The following is a 15,310-nucleotide window of genomic DNA, read 5'->3' on the forward strand; positions in this document are numbered from 1 at the left end:
TCCAGATTGCTCGGAGGGTGGTTTTAAGCGTTCCGAAGGCTTCAGGGACAGTCCCTGAAGCCTCCGGGGGGGGAGGCTCTTTTCGCCCTCCCCAGGCTCCTATAAAGCCTCTGGAGCCTGGGGAAGGTGAAAAATAGCTTTTAAAAAGGTGAACTCAGTTGGCCAGCGCGCGCATGCGCGCTGGCCAGCTGACAGGGCAGCGCCTCGCGTGCCCTGACAAATGGCTCCACGTGCCACTTGTGGCACACGTGCCATAGGTTCACCATCACGGCCCTAGTTTAACCAATTTGTGATCTTGTATTTAAAGAATATTAATTACATTGCTTATAGCCTTGACACTAATTCATCAAAATATAATTTTTCATGAGTTATATCTATGTTTTTATAAAAATAATGTAGACAATAAAATTTCCTTTTCATTACTATGATACTTCACAAACAGCACAAAAATTACTTTTGCCATATATTAGAAATACTTTTTATTCTAACTATAGAAAAAAAATAGGACTGTTTAAAATTGCTGTGATAAACTAACATATTACTAAAGAACAAACCAAAAGGAATTTGACTGACAAAATGAGCACTGTTTATCCTTTTATTGCAATTTCCCCATTAAATAGCAATTCCCAGAATCGCAGCTGGCATCATTGCAATCCGAGAATCAGGAGAGTGCCAGGACAGTTTATCAGAGTATGTAAATTAATTTAGTAATTTTGAAATAGGTTTCTTTAAAAATAATTTTATTTTCTATCTAAATACATACGAAAAATATCATTATAATAAAACATGAAAAAGTCCATGATCAAGTTAGGAAACTATATATAATCTGGTATCTCCATTTTCAGTATTAAACATATATGATCTGAAATATTATTACTTATTCTGAAAGGCTATTCTACAGGCAACTACTTCAATCTCACAATGGGAGTAACCGAAAATTATTTTCTTATTTAAATAAAACCTGAAGATTTCAGATTCAGGCAAGATTGAACTGTAAAATTATAAACCAAGAAGACAATAAGACTTGAAAAAGTTAAAAAATGTACCTGCCATGAAGTTGGATGGCTGTGACTGAGGTTCCATTGGGAAGACACTATGTCAACAGATGCTTTAGCCATATTAAGTAAATTCATCCATCCCTGGAAAAGAGACAGATGGGATGGTGCACTATCTGAATAGTTTATGCCTTCAGGAATGTTTTCCACAAGAGTAGCTCTGAGAAGACACAAAGAAAACACAAGACAGGTTTTCAAATGTTCTCATTTTAGAAATTCATCAGCTCTCTGGGCTTTCTTCAATCTCTGCCTGTCAAGTGCTGGAGAAATCAGGAAATCCAGGCAATTCAAATCAGTATAAAGATTTATTGCAAATTTAAGCTCTTAACAAGAATCTGACCAACTGGCCGTCAAGGGGAATGAGCGGAAGATAAGAGAGGCCTTTAAGGTAGGCTGGACTTAGATCTCTTGCGGGCATGCAGGGACTGGTGATTTATGACTCCTTTGACCCTTCCCTCAGACTCAGCCTGGTCATCTGCTACATTGCCTTAACTGAAGATTTGGGGTTTGAATTGGGTGTGGGGTGTGTGAGGTGTGGTACATTACTCCACACATACTTGCATCTCTGCTAGCCTTCCTACTTTGTTATGTCATATTTTGTTCCCAAATTAGCAATGATTACAAAGACTATCCGCTTTCAATTTTAAATATGTTTAGGATTATAGAGAATTGTAAGTCAGACATATTAAAATCTATATTTGCCTTTAAATTAGTATAGTGCTGCTTAACTTAAATTGGAGTTTGACTCTCTAACATCTCGACACAATCCTTTACTAATCTTGCTACACTTTCTATTGCTAAAAGCAGAGGTTATGTGAAATGTAAACTAATATTTTATGTGATCTTTCATTTAATCTTCATCTATATCCTCAAGAATATTACATTCAGTGTTCTATAGAAACAAAGAAACTTGGCCATGGATTTATTTATAGCTTAATAATTCTTTGAACTGAATAATTCTTATCCTTTACTTGTGAAATTTACCAGGCAGCCAGGTTAAAAGGTGCTGCTTTTTATATATTAATTCATTACTTTTCATCTGATAGTTTATCCATAATTTACATGGGCTGGTATTAAATACAAGAATATGACATGAACTCCCAGTTAACCATATATTAATATTAAAACATTTTTAAAATGATTTTATTTTTTTAAGTCAAATGACTTAGATTTCAAAAATGTTGAAATTTTATTATAGTATCTGGTTGAAAATAAAATCTAAAATGTATTGAAGTATAATTTCTAGATAGACTAATTGTTTGAGTTCTATCTTCCAAGGTTGACCATCTTCCAGAATAAGATTTAAAAAGCAATGAGATAACAATAGAAGCAAAAAGCACAGGGTCATGTTTTGCATTATATTTTCACTATAAGACAAAAAAATGTTTTTGCATCAGAAGAATTTTTTTCTGGTTAAGTGGCAATAAATTAAAAATGCAAATTGCTTCTGGGGGGAATATTGATGATTAAAAATGAAAATACTGACCTGTCTGTACTACACATTGCAAGGAAGATAAATATGAGCAAGAAAAAAGACAATCAGGTCAAGGGCATCTATACTGCAGAACATATTAAAATGATATATTAACTTATACTGAAACTGACAAAGTATTATCAAGATAGGTCTTGGTCCTTGATAAGGAAAATACAGGTTGAGCATCAGTTATAAATAAATGGTGAAAATTAGAGCGGGTAGATGAATGCCTATACCTGGTTGGAAGGTTTATTAAAATATTATTAATGAGAAATTTAAGATGTACTGTACAAATATAGGTAAAAAGGTTGTGAGTAGTATGTGGCCTTTTATGATAAATGAATGTTTATCAAAAAAAAACGTTAAAATGGACCTGTATGACAATATGCTTCTCCCAGTACATTATATGGAGGTGAAAGCTAGATATATCAGGAAAAACATAAAAACAATCAGAATGTAGAACAAGAAATGCATTTATACGATAAGCATGTAAGTGTAAATGTACTTAACTACATTTTTAAATGTACTTAAAAAGTATTAACACGGAAGTGAGAGATAGCAACAGCGAGTGAGAGAAAGAATAAACTATGAATGGTTACTAAATGCATATGGACATGAAATGACAGATACAAAAGAAATATGTTGAGGTGGTTTGGTCATATTGAGAGAATGAATGAGAATCCTGCTCCAAAATAAGTTGATAGGAAGATGAAAACTGAAAAATGTGAGAAGATAATAAAGAAAATATGATGTATAAAGTGGTTGCAGAATGGATATGCTGCAAGGAATGACTGTTTGCAAGGACAGAGAAGTATAATGAGATATATAGTGAATATGTTGAGGTAAATTAGATTTTGCTATGTTTCTTTTTCTTCTCTCAGATCTTTAATTTCTTTGGCTTAGTATTGTTTTACCCTTTTCTGCACTCTCCCTACATTGTTTACCCCAAATGGAATACATGATGGGTATGTATCCAGTATCACCTTGATCTAGAAACCCATGTAGAGAGAGGAACAAACTTATAGGTTATGGAAAAGCCAGGAATAAAGAAGAAATGCATTTTTAGCATCTAGTTTCCTATACCCATCAACTCTAAAGAAGTAATGAAAGCAGAAAAAGATGCCCGGATTTCAATCTCCCTGCCCTTCAAGTGTAATAACTCTCCCACAACATTAATCTACTAATAGGAAACAGAAATGAAAGATGACATATATACTGAGCCTAGCTTGATTCTTTTTGTTGCACTTTTCCTAATCTATTTAAGAATATTAAGGTTAAGAAAGATTATGGTCAAATAACAGTCTATGTGGTCAAAGAACCTTCCTGTTAAGGGATTGTCTTACCTAATATGATTTGGTTAGGACATCTAGACAGGCTTTGCTCTTGGCAAGAGGAGCATGGACCAGAAGGTCAGACACATTCCCCAGGAAATGTGTGTGGCCTTCTTAATTTTAACATGAAGAAATATTTTCTTTTATAAGCAGAATTTCGATACCTCTGTGTATTAGGGAGCTATTATAAATTTTAAATAATACTACACATTTTAAATGAGTTTCAATTGAAATATTATTTTGAATGACAATAAGTCAATGCTGTGAGGATTAGGTGTTCAGCAGAGTGATGGCATAAGGGAAAAAAACTGTCTATTTTGGCATGCAATGCCCTACAGCGGCATCCTGAGGGAAGAAGTTGAATGCTTACCGATGGCTGCACTTGATACTTGATTAGGATTTGTGCAAATGGCAACTCAAGGAGGAAAATTTTCTTCAGGCTTTATGGTCCTGAGGCTATCGCTGAAATTTAAGAAAATCATTTGCAAGACATTGATCAAAATTCTGGTCATTAGCTACTCATCCAGTTGATAATGACAGAATTTTGCATGGCTTACTGAATCTCCTGGCTTGGGAAAATGTGGTGGAGTTTATTGCAGTTGCTTCTAAGACAAGGAAGGGAAGGGTTGCACTGAGAAAGGTCTTTGGAATAGTTCATTTGGTATCAGTGAACTGCTGAGTGTGAGAGTAATAAGTGAGTGAGTAGGTGGAGATATATGTGGATGAATGGGTGGATATGCCTGTATGTATTCAGAAGTTACTTGAGAGTACTGAGAATATACACTAATTGAGAAAAGATTTTAAACATTCTGAATTCTTACCAAATTTAAGAACAAGACAAGGAACACTAACACATTTTATCATGCATTACTGAAATACAAAAATGTAAATGTGAATGAAAAGTCTATTGCCAATATAGACAAAAACATATTTCTTTTTGCATAATCAAAAGGTGATGAGTCATGGAGACTGCTAATGAATACCATCTAAAGAAAACAAATCCTTATAAGCCGTGTGGTTAACTTATTTGTTGTTTCCTAATGCCCAGAATGTCATAAGTATCTATCAGTGATGTACAGTCAGGTGAGGCAAGTGAGGCACAGCCTCACCTCTCATCATGAAAAGAAAAGAAAATGCAAAAGGAAAAAATGAATTAAATGCTTGTATTTATCTACTGATCTGTACCATAAGGTTATTTTCCATTTAACTTCGCCAGTTTTACATTATTTGGTATTAAAATTGCAGAATTTTCACATTTATCCTTCAACTAGTCAGGCGAGAACTGAGGTGAGGCTGAGCTAGCTGCTGCCTCACTATGGAAGACTCTGCTTAACTGTTTTACATGATCTGTAATGAGACCGTATTGCTGTCTCTCTGTATGTATGCTTTTAATAGTTTAGCTGATGTATATAATATAAAATGGAGTGTTTTTTGTCAACAACTATGTGTGGAACATGTTTCTTGTGATGAGCGATCATAAAACGCCTAAAAAGTCAGATTAGGTGAGGCACGCAGTTCTCCTGCCTCATAGTACAGGGCGCTTGTTCTTCTTGTGACTCAGTGGCAGCAGAGTAAGTGACGGCCACAGAGCACGACAACATCAAGGATGACTTTCTTCCCTGGCCGTGATCGCCATCGAGACAGAGAGACTTTTAAAACTAAAAGAAGACAATGAAAAATTCTACCAACAAGTTATAGATGCTTTTGTTCAGAAGGTGTGGCGGATGGACTTCATTTATAAGTAAAGGTAAGACCCATAATAACTTCAATTTTTTTCAGTAAAATGTGCTTTTTTGTGTGCTATAGTATGTGTAAAGAATGCTGATATGAGACTTTAAACAAAACCCGCTAACTGCTGCCAATAAAATATTGGATAAGATAATTTGTAGGATTTTAATGTTTGTAAATCTGATTATGATGACGTCAGTGCCTCACCAGCCATAAACCTCACCGCACTGGTATCTATGGTTACTCATCTCCTTTGTTACCTAACATTTGAGGGTGCATCAGTACAACAGCTCAAATACAGCCAAAATTCCAACATACAGGAAGACAGAGGACTACAACATAAAACAAGAGAAGAGAAAAAAGGTAAAAGCTGCAATTTAAAAAATGTGCTTCTGTATTACAGTGGGTATTTCTGTAACACACCTGATAAATTTCATATTATTTTTATCAAGGGTTTCCCCCTCTGTGTGTATACAAGGAATCCATTGATGTGCAAGAATTATTTGGATGCTGGTTCCAGTGCTTTTTCTCTTCTGAATTACAACTAAAAGTCATACGCTTTTGACAGAGCAGTTGTCTTTTTGCCTGACATTAAAATAATTGGAATAATGGTATATGTGTCTGTATATGTGTATGTATATATGTAGGTATGTGCATGTAATAATATCATATCATATTCTTCAGATATGAAAAAAATGTGGTCTATACATATCTCTCAATATAATGCTCACTTGCACAATACTAACACAAAATGCATGCTTTTTTAAAACCCGCCAGAGCCTGGGGAGGGCGAAAAATGAGCCTACCAGAAGTTCCTGGCACATTTCCAGCTTCCAGAAGATCTCCGGAGCCAGATGAGGCCATTTTTGTCCTCCCAGAGGCACGGCAAAAGCCTCTGGTGGGTGGGGAGCGGGCAAATATGCCCCCCCATGAGCAGGCTGAGGAGGCCATGCCCCCCCGCCAGCAACTGGACAGAGAACCGGTTGCTAAAAATTTTCAATCCCACCCCTGCCTCAGAGGAATGATTAACCTAATTGTGAGAGTATATTTCAATGACCAGAGTACTTCAAAAGTAAATCTGACACAGAATTCAGCTCAAGTTGAAAACCATTCTTGGATTATAATTTGAAACACAGATTTGTACTGCAACCAAAATTTAATTACTCTATGTAGAGAGTCTAAGTTTAACTTCATGGGCTATTCAAATTAGAATAGATTTTCAGCATGGGTTTAATAAATTATAGCTGATAACATCAGACATGATTTATACTGTATTGGTTGAAGTTCTTGATATTTATTCTCAAGTCAAACTTAATTGTGATTCATCTTCTTTTAAAGAGATATAAAACATTTTAATTTTTTAAGTCATTAATGATATGTCAGACTTTTTAGATCTATGACATTTTAATTTCTTTATATTTAACTCTTAATTCTTATTTATACTTTTTCTAAAAGAAGGGTTCCCAAACCCTTGTCCATGGACTGAGACCAGGCCGCAGCATACCAGAAACTGGGCCATGCAAACAAGCGAAGCCCATCTGTGGGATGCAGGCAGCACACAAAACCACACTATTCCAGTCTGCAGAAAAATCTCTCTCCATGGAACTAGTTCCTGGTGCCCAAAAAGTTGGGGGCTACTTCTTTTCTCTTCTCTTCTCAAACACCCCCCCCCTTACATATACACGAGATGACTTTTTCTGGTTATTGCATTTTCCGCTTTTATTTTTCGTTATTTTATTATAGGCTTCTGTGACTCTTTTGTTCCTGTATTACTTAGATAAATAAGTTTTTTTAAAAAATCTTGTTTCCATTGATTTACAAAATGTACATGGCCACCCATTTTAAATATATAACTTGGGGTGGCTAACACATCAGTACAATATAACATTTTTGTATCAATTCAATTTATTCAATTCATTTGGAAAGATCTTTTCTATTTCAAGACAAAGAAGCTATATTGATTACTCGCATACAAAACTTGCATCATTTCAGTGATAGATGTTCAAAATCTTAGTCGTATTGTAGCAACACCAACAATAGTGAACAACGCTCGCCTTCACACAGGGGCTTTCCAGTCCTTATATCTATTTCCAACTACCAACTTATTACTAGAACGGCAGGCTCAACTTCTGCACCAACGTCTGATCTCATTTGAATTTGTTTTTGTATACGAATCTTGTCCAGGACTCCCCCAATGGATTCTTCCCTATAAGGTTGGGAGAGCATTGCAACTGATGTCAAACCCAGAGTTTTTGAAACAAAATGGAGAGGGCCTAAACTTATAAAAGTACTATAACTTCTAGCAAAGAGTTTCTCTCAAAGCCTTCAAATTAATTCTCATTAATCATTCATTTGGATGTTGATAGACAATGCTACAGCAGCCATTATCTCAATAGACAAGGTGAATCCATTTTTGTATTCTACATCCTCACCGTCAATTTGGGCAACTGCATATTTCCAGAAGCATTAATCTCATGGCGTTCAGTGTGCCAGCACAATATTTTCTTAACATTTGAGCCAAGCCTGACAGGAAGTCCCACAATAGTGATTGCACTGCAATGTCACCCAGTCTCTATTCCAACACTGTGGGCTCCACAGATCTGTTTATACTTGAGTACAACATAAAATACAACAAATATTCCAATCCGTTCTCTTCCCTAAAGATACTGAAAGCAAGGAATTAAAAATTCCTGTTTTGTATAAGCATTGTTTGTAATGACTATTCTATGTTACCCACAGTCACTTTGTAATGACTATTCTGTTACCCACAGTCACTTCTCATGAGATGGGTATATAAATTTTATTAATTAATAAATAGATCAGGGGTGTCCAAACTTGAGAACTTTAAGACTTGTGGACTTCAACTTCCAGAATTTCCCAGCCAGCCACAAGTCTTAAAGTTCTCAAGTTTGGACACCCCTGAAATAGATAAAACAAGACACACAGAGACAGAGACACTAATCATAGAGGTAAACATTTATAAATAAGTTACATTCAGCTGCTAATTCCAGAGATCCTGTCCAGAGGTGTGGAACAAAAAGAAAAACAAAACAAAAACCCTAGTACCACATCAAAGAAAGGTTATGGTAGATACATGGTTTTGGAATAGGCAAGATACAGTGTCCTGTATTCTATTTTAACTAACAGCATGTTTCACCTCCTGTAAGTATACATTATTTTTACATTTGTGTAAAGCACAAGGATCAAGAAAAGATTTTTTATGGATTTTTCAAGCTGTCAACTGTATATTCACATTCTAATTGTAAGCTTACTTTGGCGTCTTTCTCATTCCAAAGTAGACTTGATTTCCATGGGTTTAAGAAAATAAGGGAACAGCAGAGCTATCAACAACAGCATGCATAATGGGCTGAAGGAGTTCCATTTTTTTCCCTCTATAAACTTTACTAGAAACATTCTGAATTATATTCTGAAAAGGCACAGAAAAATACATTTGAAAGCATGGTTAACTACAGAATCATGCCTGCAGGTAAATCACATATTAAATATGATCCATATATTATATTCACCTTTATTTCTGTTATTTGTTTGGATGTTTGTTTGTGTTAATATGAGAAAGAAAAATTTGTAATATGACCATGCAATCTGATCAATTTAAACCCACATTTAAAAATGTTCTCTACTGAGCTTTGGATTCAAATGAATGTTGTAGTCGAATTAGAGATTATTTTAAAAAATCTGACATTCACATTGCTGTTACAAATTAATTGTAATTCACCTTGTTTTTGTACCTCTAAAGATAATTTTAAATTTTCTCTCCATGTATCTTTTGCATCGCAGCAGCCATTTATCCCCCCAAAAGAAGCTTTGTTTGTTACCTCTTACCGACAGTTAGCGTGACAGTTTTTTTCTGTGAGTCCATATTCATCTTCTCCCATAATATCCACAGCTGAAAATATTAGTGCAACCAGAATTGCAAAGCAACAAACCAGTGCAAAAATCACGATGCATTTTTGCTGGGACTGAAAGACATTAAGAAGAAATTGATATCAGAATAGTCAAGTATCTTTCCAGTTATTGCAAACACTATATAGTTCAGTCTAAAAATAGTTAGATGTGATCTAAAAATTGCTCAAATTTGTATCACACACATCAAAAAAGGCAAAGCATTGTCTTCGTTTTGACTGTTTTACCACAACCATGTTAATGTTTCTTTTTTTACTATACATTATGTATGCCATAATACGGACAAAATACTTTAACCTTTTGTCAATTATCCTAACTTTAAAGAAAAATAATAGTGCTGAAGAACTGACACAAACACAACCACCCCCACTCCCATACACTTTCAGGTTAATTTTTGAGGGGGAAGCATAATAAATAATAGCCATAGGATGCATAAAGAATGGCTCCCATTCCATACTAAAATTCAAAGCACATATGCCTTGGAGCGATGTACTATTATTGTTAGATACTTGCTTTAACTTCAGTGGTTTCCACCAAGGTCCCTTGTTCCGGCGGGAACAGAGGTTTAATCCTATTGGTTGAAGGGTCTGACAGCTCCCTATAAAAGGGCTGCTGTCAGACTCAACCTTCGCTGGATTGTTCTCACTTGTTGTACAAGAGCTGTTGTTACCGTTAAGCCTGTGTGTGCCGATCCAGTACCCAATCTAACAATTATTGTCTTACAGCTTATCATTATTATTATTAGCGGCAAACTCAAATCGCCCTCTGAACACAAAATGGCCATGCACGCCCCACCGACTCCGTATGACCCAGTCACCGAGCACTGGGACTCGTACATGCTACGGTTTGACTGCTTCCTCGAGGCAAAAGACCTCATGGACCTTTCTGAAGGCCGCAAGAAGAACATATTCCTCGGATACTGTGGCCGGGAAGTGTTCGAGATGGCGAAAGACCTCTCTGAGCCAACACTGCTACAATCAGTTGCCTGGTCCGTCTTTCAGCAGATGCTGAGGACCCACTATGCACCCAAGCCATCCAAGCATGTTTGCCGGCATGAGTTTAACATCAGAAACCAGAAGGAGGGCGAGTCAATTAATGAGTACGTTGCGGCGCTCCACAAGGCCACAGCGTACTGCAAATTCTGAGACCTGGATGAGCTGATTCTGGACCGCATAATTTGCGGCGTGCGGGACATTAACCTGCAGAGGAGGTTACTCGCTAAATCTAACAACCCAAGGGGCCTGTTGGGGCTGATTTCAAAATGTATTTTGCCAAACGCGAAGAGTTATCGGTTGTAAATGGCTGTTTACTGTGGGGGGACCGGGTTGTTGTTCCATCCAAACTGTGCATTGCAGTATTAGAGGCTTTACACTTAGGGCATCCTGGAATTGTCAGGATGAAGTCTTTGGCTAGGAGTTACATGTGGTGGCCTAACATGGACAGGGAGATCGAAGAATGTGTGGCTACCTGTACACCGTGCCAGGAGTCCAGACCAGCTCCCCCAGAGAGGCGCGGTAAGGAGTGGGAGCAACCTCAAGCACCATGGTCTAGGGTGCACATTGACTTTGCTGGCCCAGTTCATGGCCAGACATTTCTCATAGTTGTGGACGCCTACTCGAAATGGTTAGGGGTAATCTTGATTACCTCCACTATGGCAGAAGCAGTCATCAAGGTGCTACGGAGACTTTTCTCCATGCATGGCCTGCCCGACGTCTTGGTCTCTGACAATGGGCCTCAATTCATGGCCATGCAATTTGAGACCTTCCTAGCAGCTCAGGGAATCAGGCATGCCTTGGTCGCACCATTCCATCTGGCCTTCAATGGCCAGGTGGAGAGAATGGTGTGATCTGCAAAAGAGGCCCTCTCTAGGATGGGCCTGGGAGATTGGCAAACACGGGTTGACCACTATTTGCTAATTCAGCACATCACACACAGTGCCACTACAGGGAGAAGCCCCTCCGAGCTTCTCATGGGTCACCGGCTAAGGTCCCACTTAGGCCAGCTACACTCCAATTATTCTGCCTCATCGCCCCCAGACTCCACAAGCAAGATTCTGACATTTAGCATAGGGGATTCGGTATACGCCGACAGCTACGCCAGGGGAACTCTGTAGAGTCCTGCCACAGTGATAAGCATCACCGGCCCTCGCTCTTACCTTCTAGAGCTCGAGGATGGTAGGAATTGGAGAAGGCATATTGACCAACTCCGTGGCCACCTCTCCAACCAGAGACAACCAGAGTTAACTCCTGCACGAGTTAGCCAAAGCCCTACCCAAATGGAGCAAACACTCACTCCTTCCATGGCCAGCTCAAGCCCAAGGGTACCGGGAAACCTATCTGGTTATGTTGCAGCCCACAGCGAGCTCCGACCGAACCGGCTCTAGAAGCTCCAGCCGCAGCCTGTGAAAGGTTCCAGGAGCTTCCACCAAGCGGAGCTGCAGAGCAAACAGGTCCATCTGACCTGTCCAAGGAAACCCCTGTTACTGTACTTTGCAGGTCAGGCAGAGCTACCCAAAAGCCCGCCTACCTGTGTGACTACGTAACAAGTAGGATTGTTCCATCCAAGAGGGAAGGAGTGTTAGATACTTGCTCTAATTTCAGTGGTTTCCACCAAGGTCCCCTGTTCCGGCGGGAACAGAGATTTAATCCTATTGGTTGAAGGGTCTGACAGCTCCCTATAAAAGGGCTGCTGTCAGACTCAACCTTCACTGAGTTATTGTCCTACAGCTTATCATTATTGAGAACTCCATCCGCTGATGAGAAGTTTAGTAAGAAATTGAGGGCTGCCACCTGAAGGAATTTAAACTTTTTTTTTGAGATAGAGGTAAGACCAACGTTCTTTTTTCCAGTAGAGTAGAGGGAGGGGTCACATGAGGGACATACCAAGCTACGTCCCAGGGAGGGAAAAGAACTCCTAGGGCCCAGGAGGAGGAACGGCCGCCACCTGCTGTAGGACACGCCGTCCGAAGGACGCCTCTGCTGACGCGTATGCCTCCAGGCAGTAGTGACATATGAAGGGAGTCGGGGACGCCCAGCTCGACAGATATCCTCGAACGGGGTCCTCGTGGCTCATGCCTCTGTGGTTGCGGTGCTTCGAGTCGAATGAGTCGTTATGCCTGTCGGGGGAGTCTGGCCTGAGGCTTTGTAGGCCGCTACTATGGCCTGCCGCAGCCACCGACCAATGGTTGCAGAAGATACCCTGGCCCCCAGAGACCCTGGCTGAAAAGAAACAAACAGGGCCTCTGACCTGTGCACCTCTGATGTCTGCCTGAGGTAGATGCGTAAGGCACGGCGGACATCCAATCGGTGCCAGAGGCGTTCCCTTTCATGTGAAGGGGCCGGGCAGAAATTAGGCAGGATAATCTCCTGCACCCTATGGAAAGGGATGTTCACCTTTGGAAGGAAGGTGGGATCAAGGCGAAGAACCACCCTATCCTGATGGAACAGACAGAGGTCGTACCTGGACAAGAGAGCGCCCAGTTCCAAAATCCGTCTAGCTGACGTGACAGCCACGAGGAATGCCACTTTCAGAGAAAGAAACCTCAGATGGACTGTACGGAGAGGCTCAAAGGGAGCCCCCGTCAATTCCCTGAGGACCAGAGGGAGATCCCATGTAGGGAATCTATGGATGGGGGGTGGCCTGAGATTCGCCACCCCTCTGAGGAAGCGTTTAAGTAGGGAGGAATGAGAAAGTGAGTGGGACCCCTCTCCCCCCAAGACGGTGGACAAAGCGGCCACCTGATGGCAAAGGGTATTGTGAGACAGGTTGTCCTCCAACCCCTTCTGTAGGAAGACCAGCACATCGGCTACCGAGGCCCTAGTGGGAGAGAGACCCCGCAGGGTGCACCATCTAACAAACATGGACCAAGTGGAGTTATAGATCCGGGTGGCTGACGGCCGACTGGACGTCTCTATTGTCTCTATAACCCTGGAAGAAAGGTCAGCCGACCTCAAGATCCGCCGTTCAAGTGCCAGGTGGTCAAGTGGAGCCACTGGGGCTCCGGATGGATCAGGATCCCCTGACACAGAATGACCTACTCCTGAGGAATCCTCCATGGGTGGGAAACTGAAAGCTGAACCAGGTCCTCAAACCATGGTCTCCTGGGCCAATAGGGGGCTAGCAGGATAATGTGGGCCCCCTCTGAGACTATCTTCCTGACGGTTCCCGGGATAAGGGGAATGGGGGAGAAGGCATACAGGAGGCCCAGGGGCCACTTGCTCCAGAGGGCGTCCTAGCCCTCCGCCATGCGTGTCTGGAACCGGGAAAAGAACCTTGGCAGCTGCGTGTTGGCAGGCGTGGCAAACAAGTCTACTTGTGGAGTACCGAACCTCTGGCATATCTTCTGGAACAGTTCGGGTAGTAGCTGCCATTCGCCGTTCTCGAGCGTCACTTGGCTCAACCAGTCCGCCTGCTGGTTGGACTCCCCCGAGATGTGTTCCGAGACCAGGGAGCGAGGTGTTTCTCTGCCCAGGAACCGATCTTCAGAGCCTCCAGCCGGAGAGCCCGAGAATGAGTGCCCCCCCCCGACGATTGATGTGTGCCTTTGTGGCGACATTGTCCATCAGCAGCAACACATGTCACCCTTGGATCAGGTCCTTGAACTGTCGGAGGGCCAAACGCGCTGCCCTCAGCTCCAGCCAGTTGATGTTGTGCCTGAGATCTGAGGCGAGCCAACAGCCCTGTGCCATCCTGGAGCCCATGAGGGCCCCCCAACTGAAAAGGCTGGTGTCTGTCATTACATTCACTCTGTCCGGCTCCCAGAACGAGCAATCTTGTTGTAGCACCAGTGATAGCCACCACTGGATGGACATCCGGACCTCTGCTGGAAGACGGATGGACCAGGGGGAGTTGCTCATCTTCTTCTTCTGGAAGGGGATCAGGGCCCACTGGAGAGCTCGCAGGTGGAGATGGGCCCACGGGATTATCCCAATGCACGATACCATCTTGCCAAGTAGCTGAGACAAGGTCAGGATAGAAACTGACCGATTTCTGCGGACCGTGGCTGCCAGACGCCAGAGGCTGGCCAACCGATCCGGGGAGAGCTGGACTATTCCTGACACTGAATCTACCACTGTCACTAGGTGGAGGATTCGCGTGGATGGGGAAAGGTGACTTTTGGCAAAATTCACGGAGAACCCCAGGGACTGTAGGCATAGGATGGTGAGCTGAAGGTTGGCTAACACTAGAGGACGGGAGCTCACCTGGACTAGGACATCGTCTAGGTAGCATTGGAGTCTTTTATTTATTTATTTATTTATTAAATTTGTTAGCCGCTCCCTCTCCACAAAGGGACTCGGGGCGGCGTACAATAAATAAAAACACATATTATAAAATTACACATTGTGTAATCTCACCGGCACCATGCACAGGTGAGCCACCAATGCCGCCAGGACCTTTGTGAACGTGTGGGGCGCTGAGGCCAACCCGAACGGGAGGGCCCGGTACTGGAAGTGGAGGTCCCCGTGCGAGAACCTCAGGTACTTGCGATGGGATGGAAGGATGGGAATGTGGAGATAGGCCTCAGTCAGGTCTATTGATTCCAGATAATCCCCCTGATGGATGCCCTGGAGGATGGACTTTAGGGAAGACATTTTGAACCGTCTGTAAACCAGGTACTGATTTAGGCACTTGAGGTCCAGAATCGCCCTCCAGCCCCCCGAGCTCTTCGGAACCACGAACAAGTTGGAGTAATGGCCCCACCCGCGCTCCGTGGATGGCACGGGCTCTATCGCCTGGATCTCTAGAAGATGTGTTATGGCGAGAACCATCAGGCGCCGGCGTTCCGGATCCCGGGAGGG

The 15,310-nt window shown here is 41.6% G+C and overlaps 1 protein-coding gene across 6 annotated transcripts in view; it reads right to left on the minus strand.

Moving 5' to 3' along the window:
* PLD5 (phospholipase D family member 5) overlaps positions 1-15,310 on the minus strand; it is a 121,354-nt gene that overhangs the window by 27,045 nt on the left and 78,999 nt on the right. For 4 of the 6 annotated variants that reach the window (XM_081945608.1, XM_081945607.1, XM_081945605.1 and 1 more), the window contains exons 2-3: positions 9,432-9,568; positions 1,047-1,215 (exon numbers count right to left, since the gene is read on the minus strand). In XM_081945608.1, the coding sequence (XP_081801734.1) occupies positions 1,047-1,215; positions 9,432-9,484 (222 nt within the window). In that variant the 5' untranslated portion in view covers positions 9,485-9,568. Of the gene's footprint in view, positions 1-1,046; positions 1,216-9,424; positions 9,569-15,310 lie in introns of those variants that run through there. The other 2 variants (XM_081945610.1, XM_081945609.1) reach the window with 2 other exon arrangements.

This window comes from Natrix helvetica, assembly GCF_964273705.1.
Source record: "Natrix helvetica genome assembly, chromosome: 2".
NCBI lineage: Eukaryota > Metazoa > Chordata > Lepidosauria > Squamata > Natricidae > Natrix > Natrix helvetica.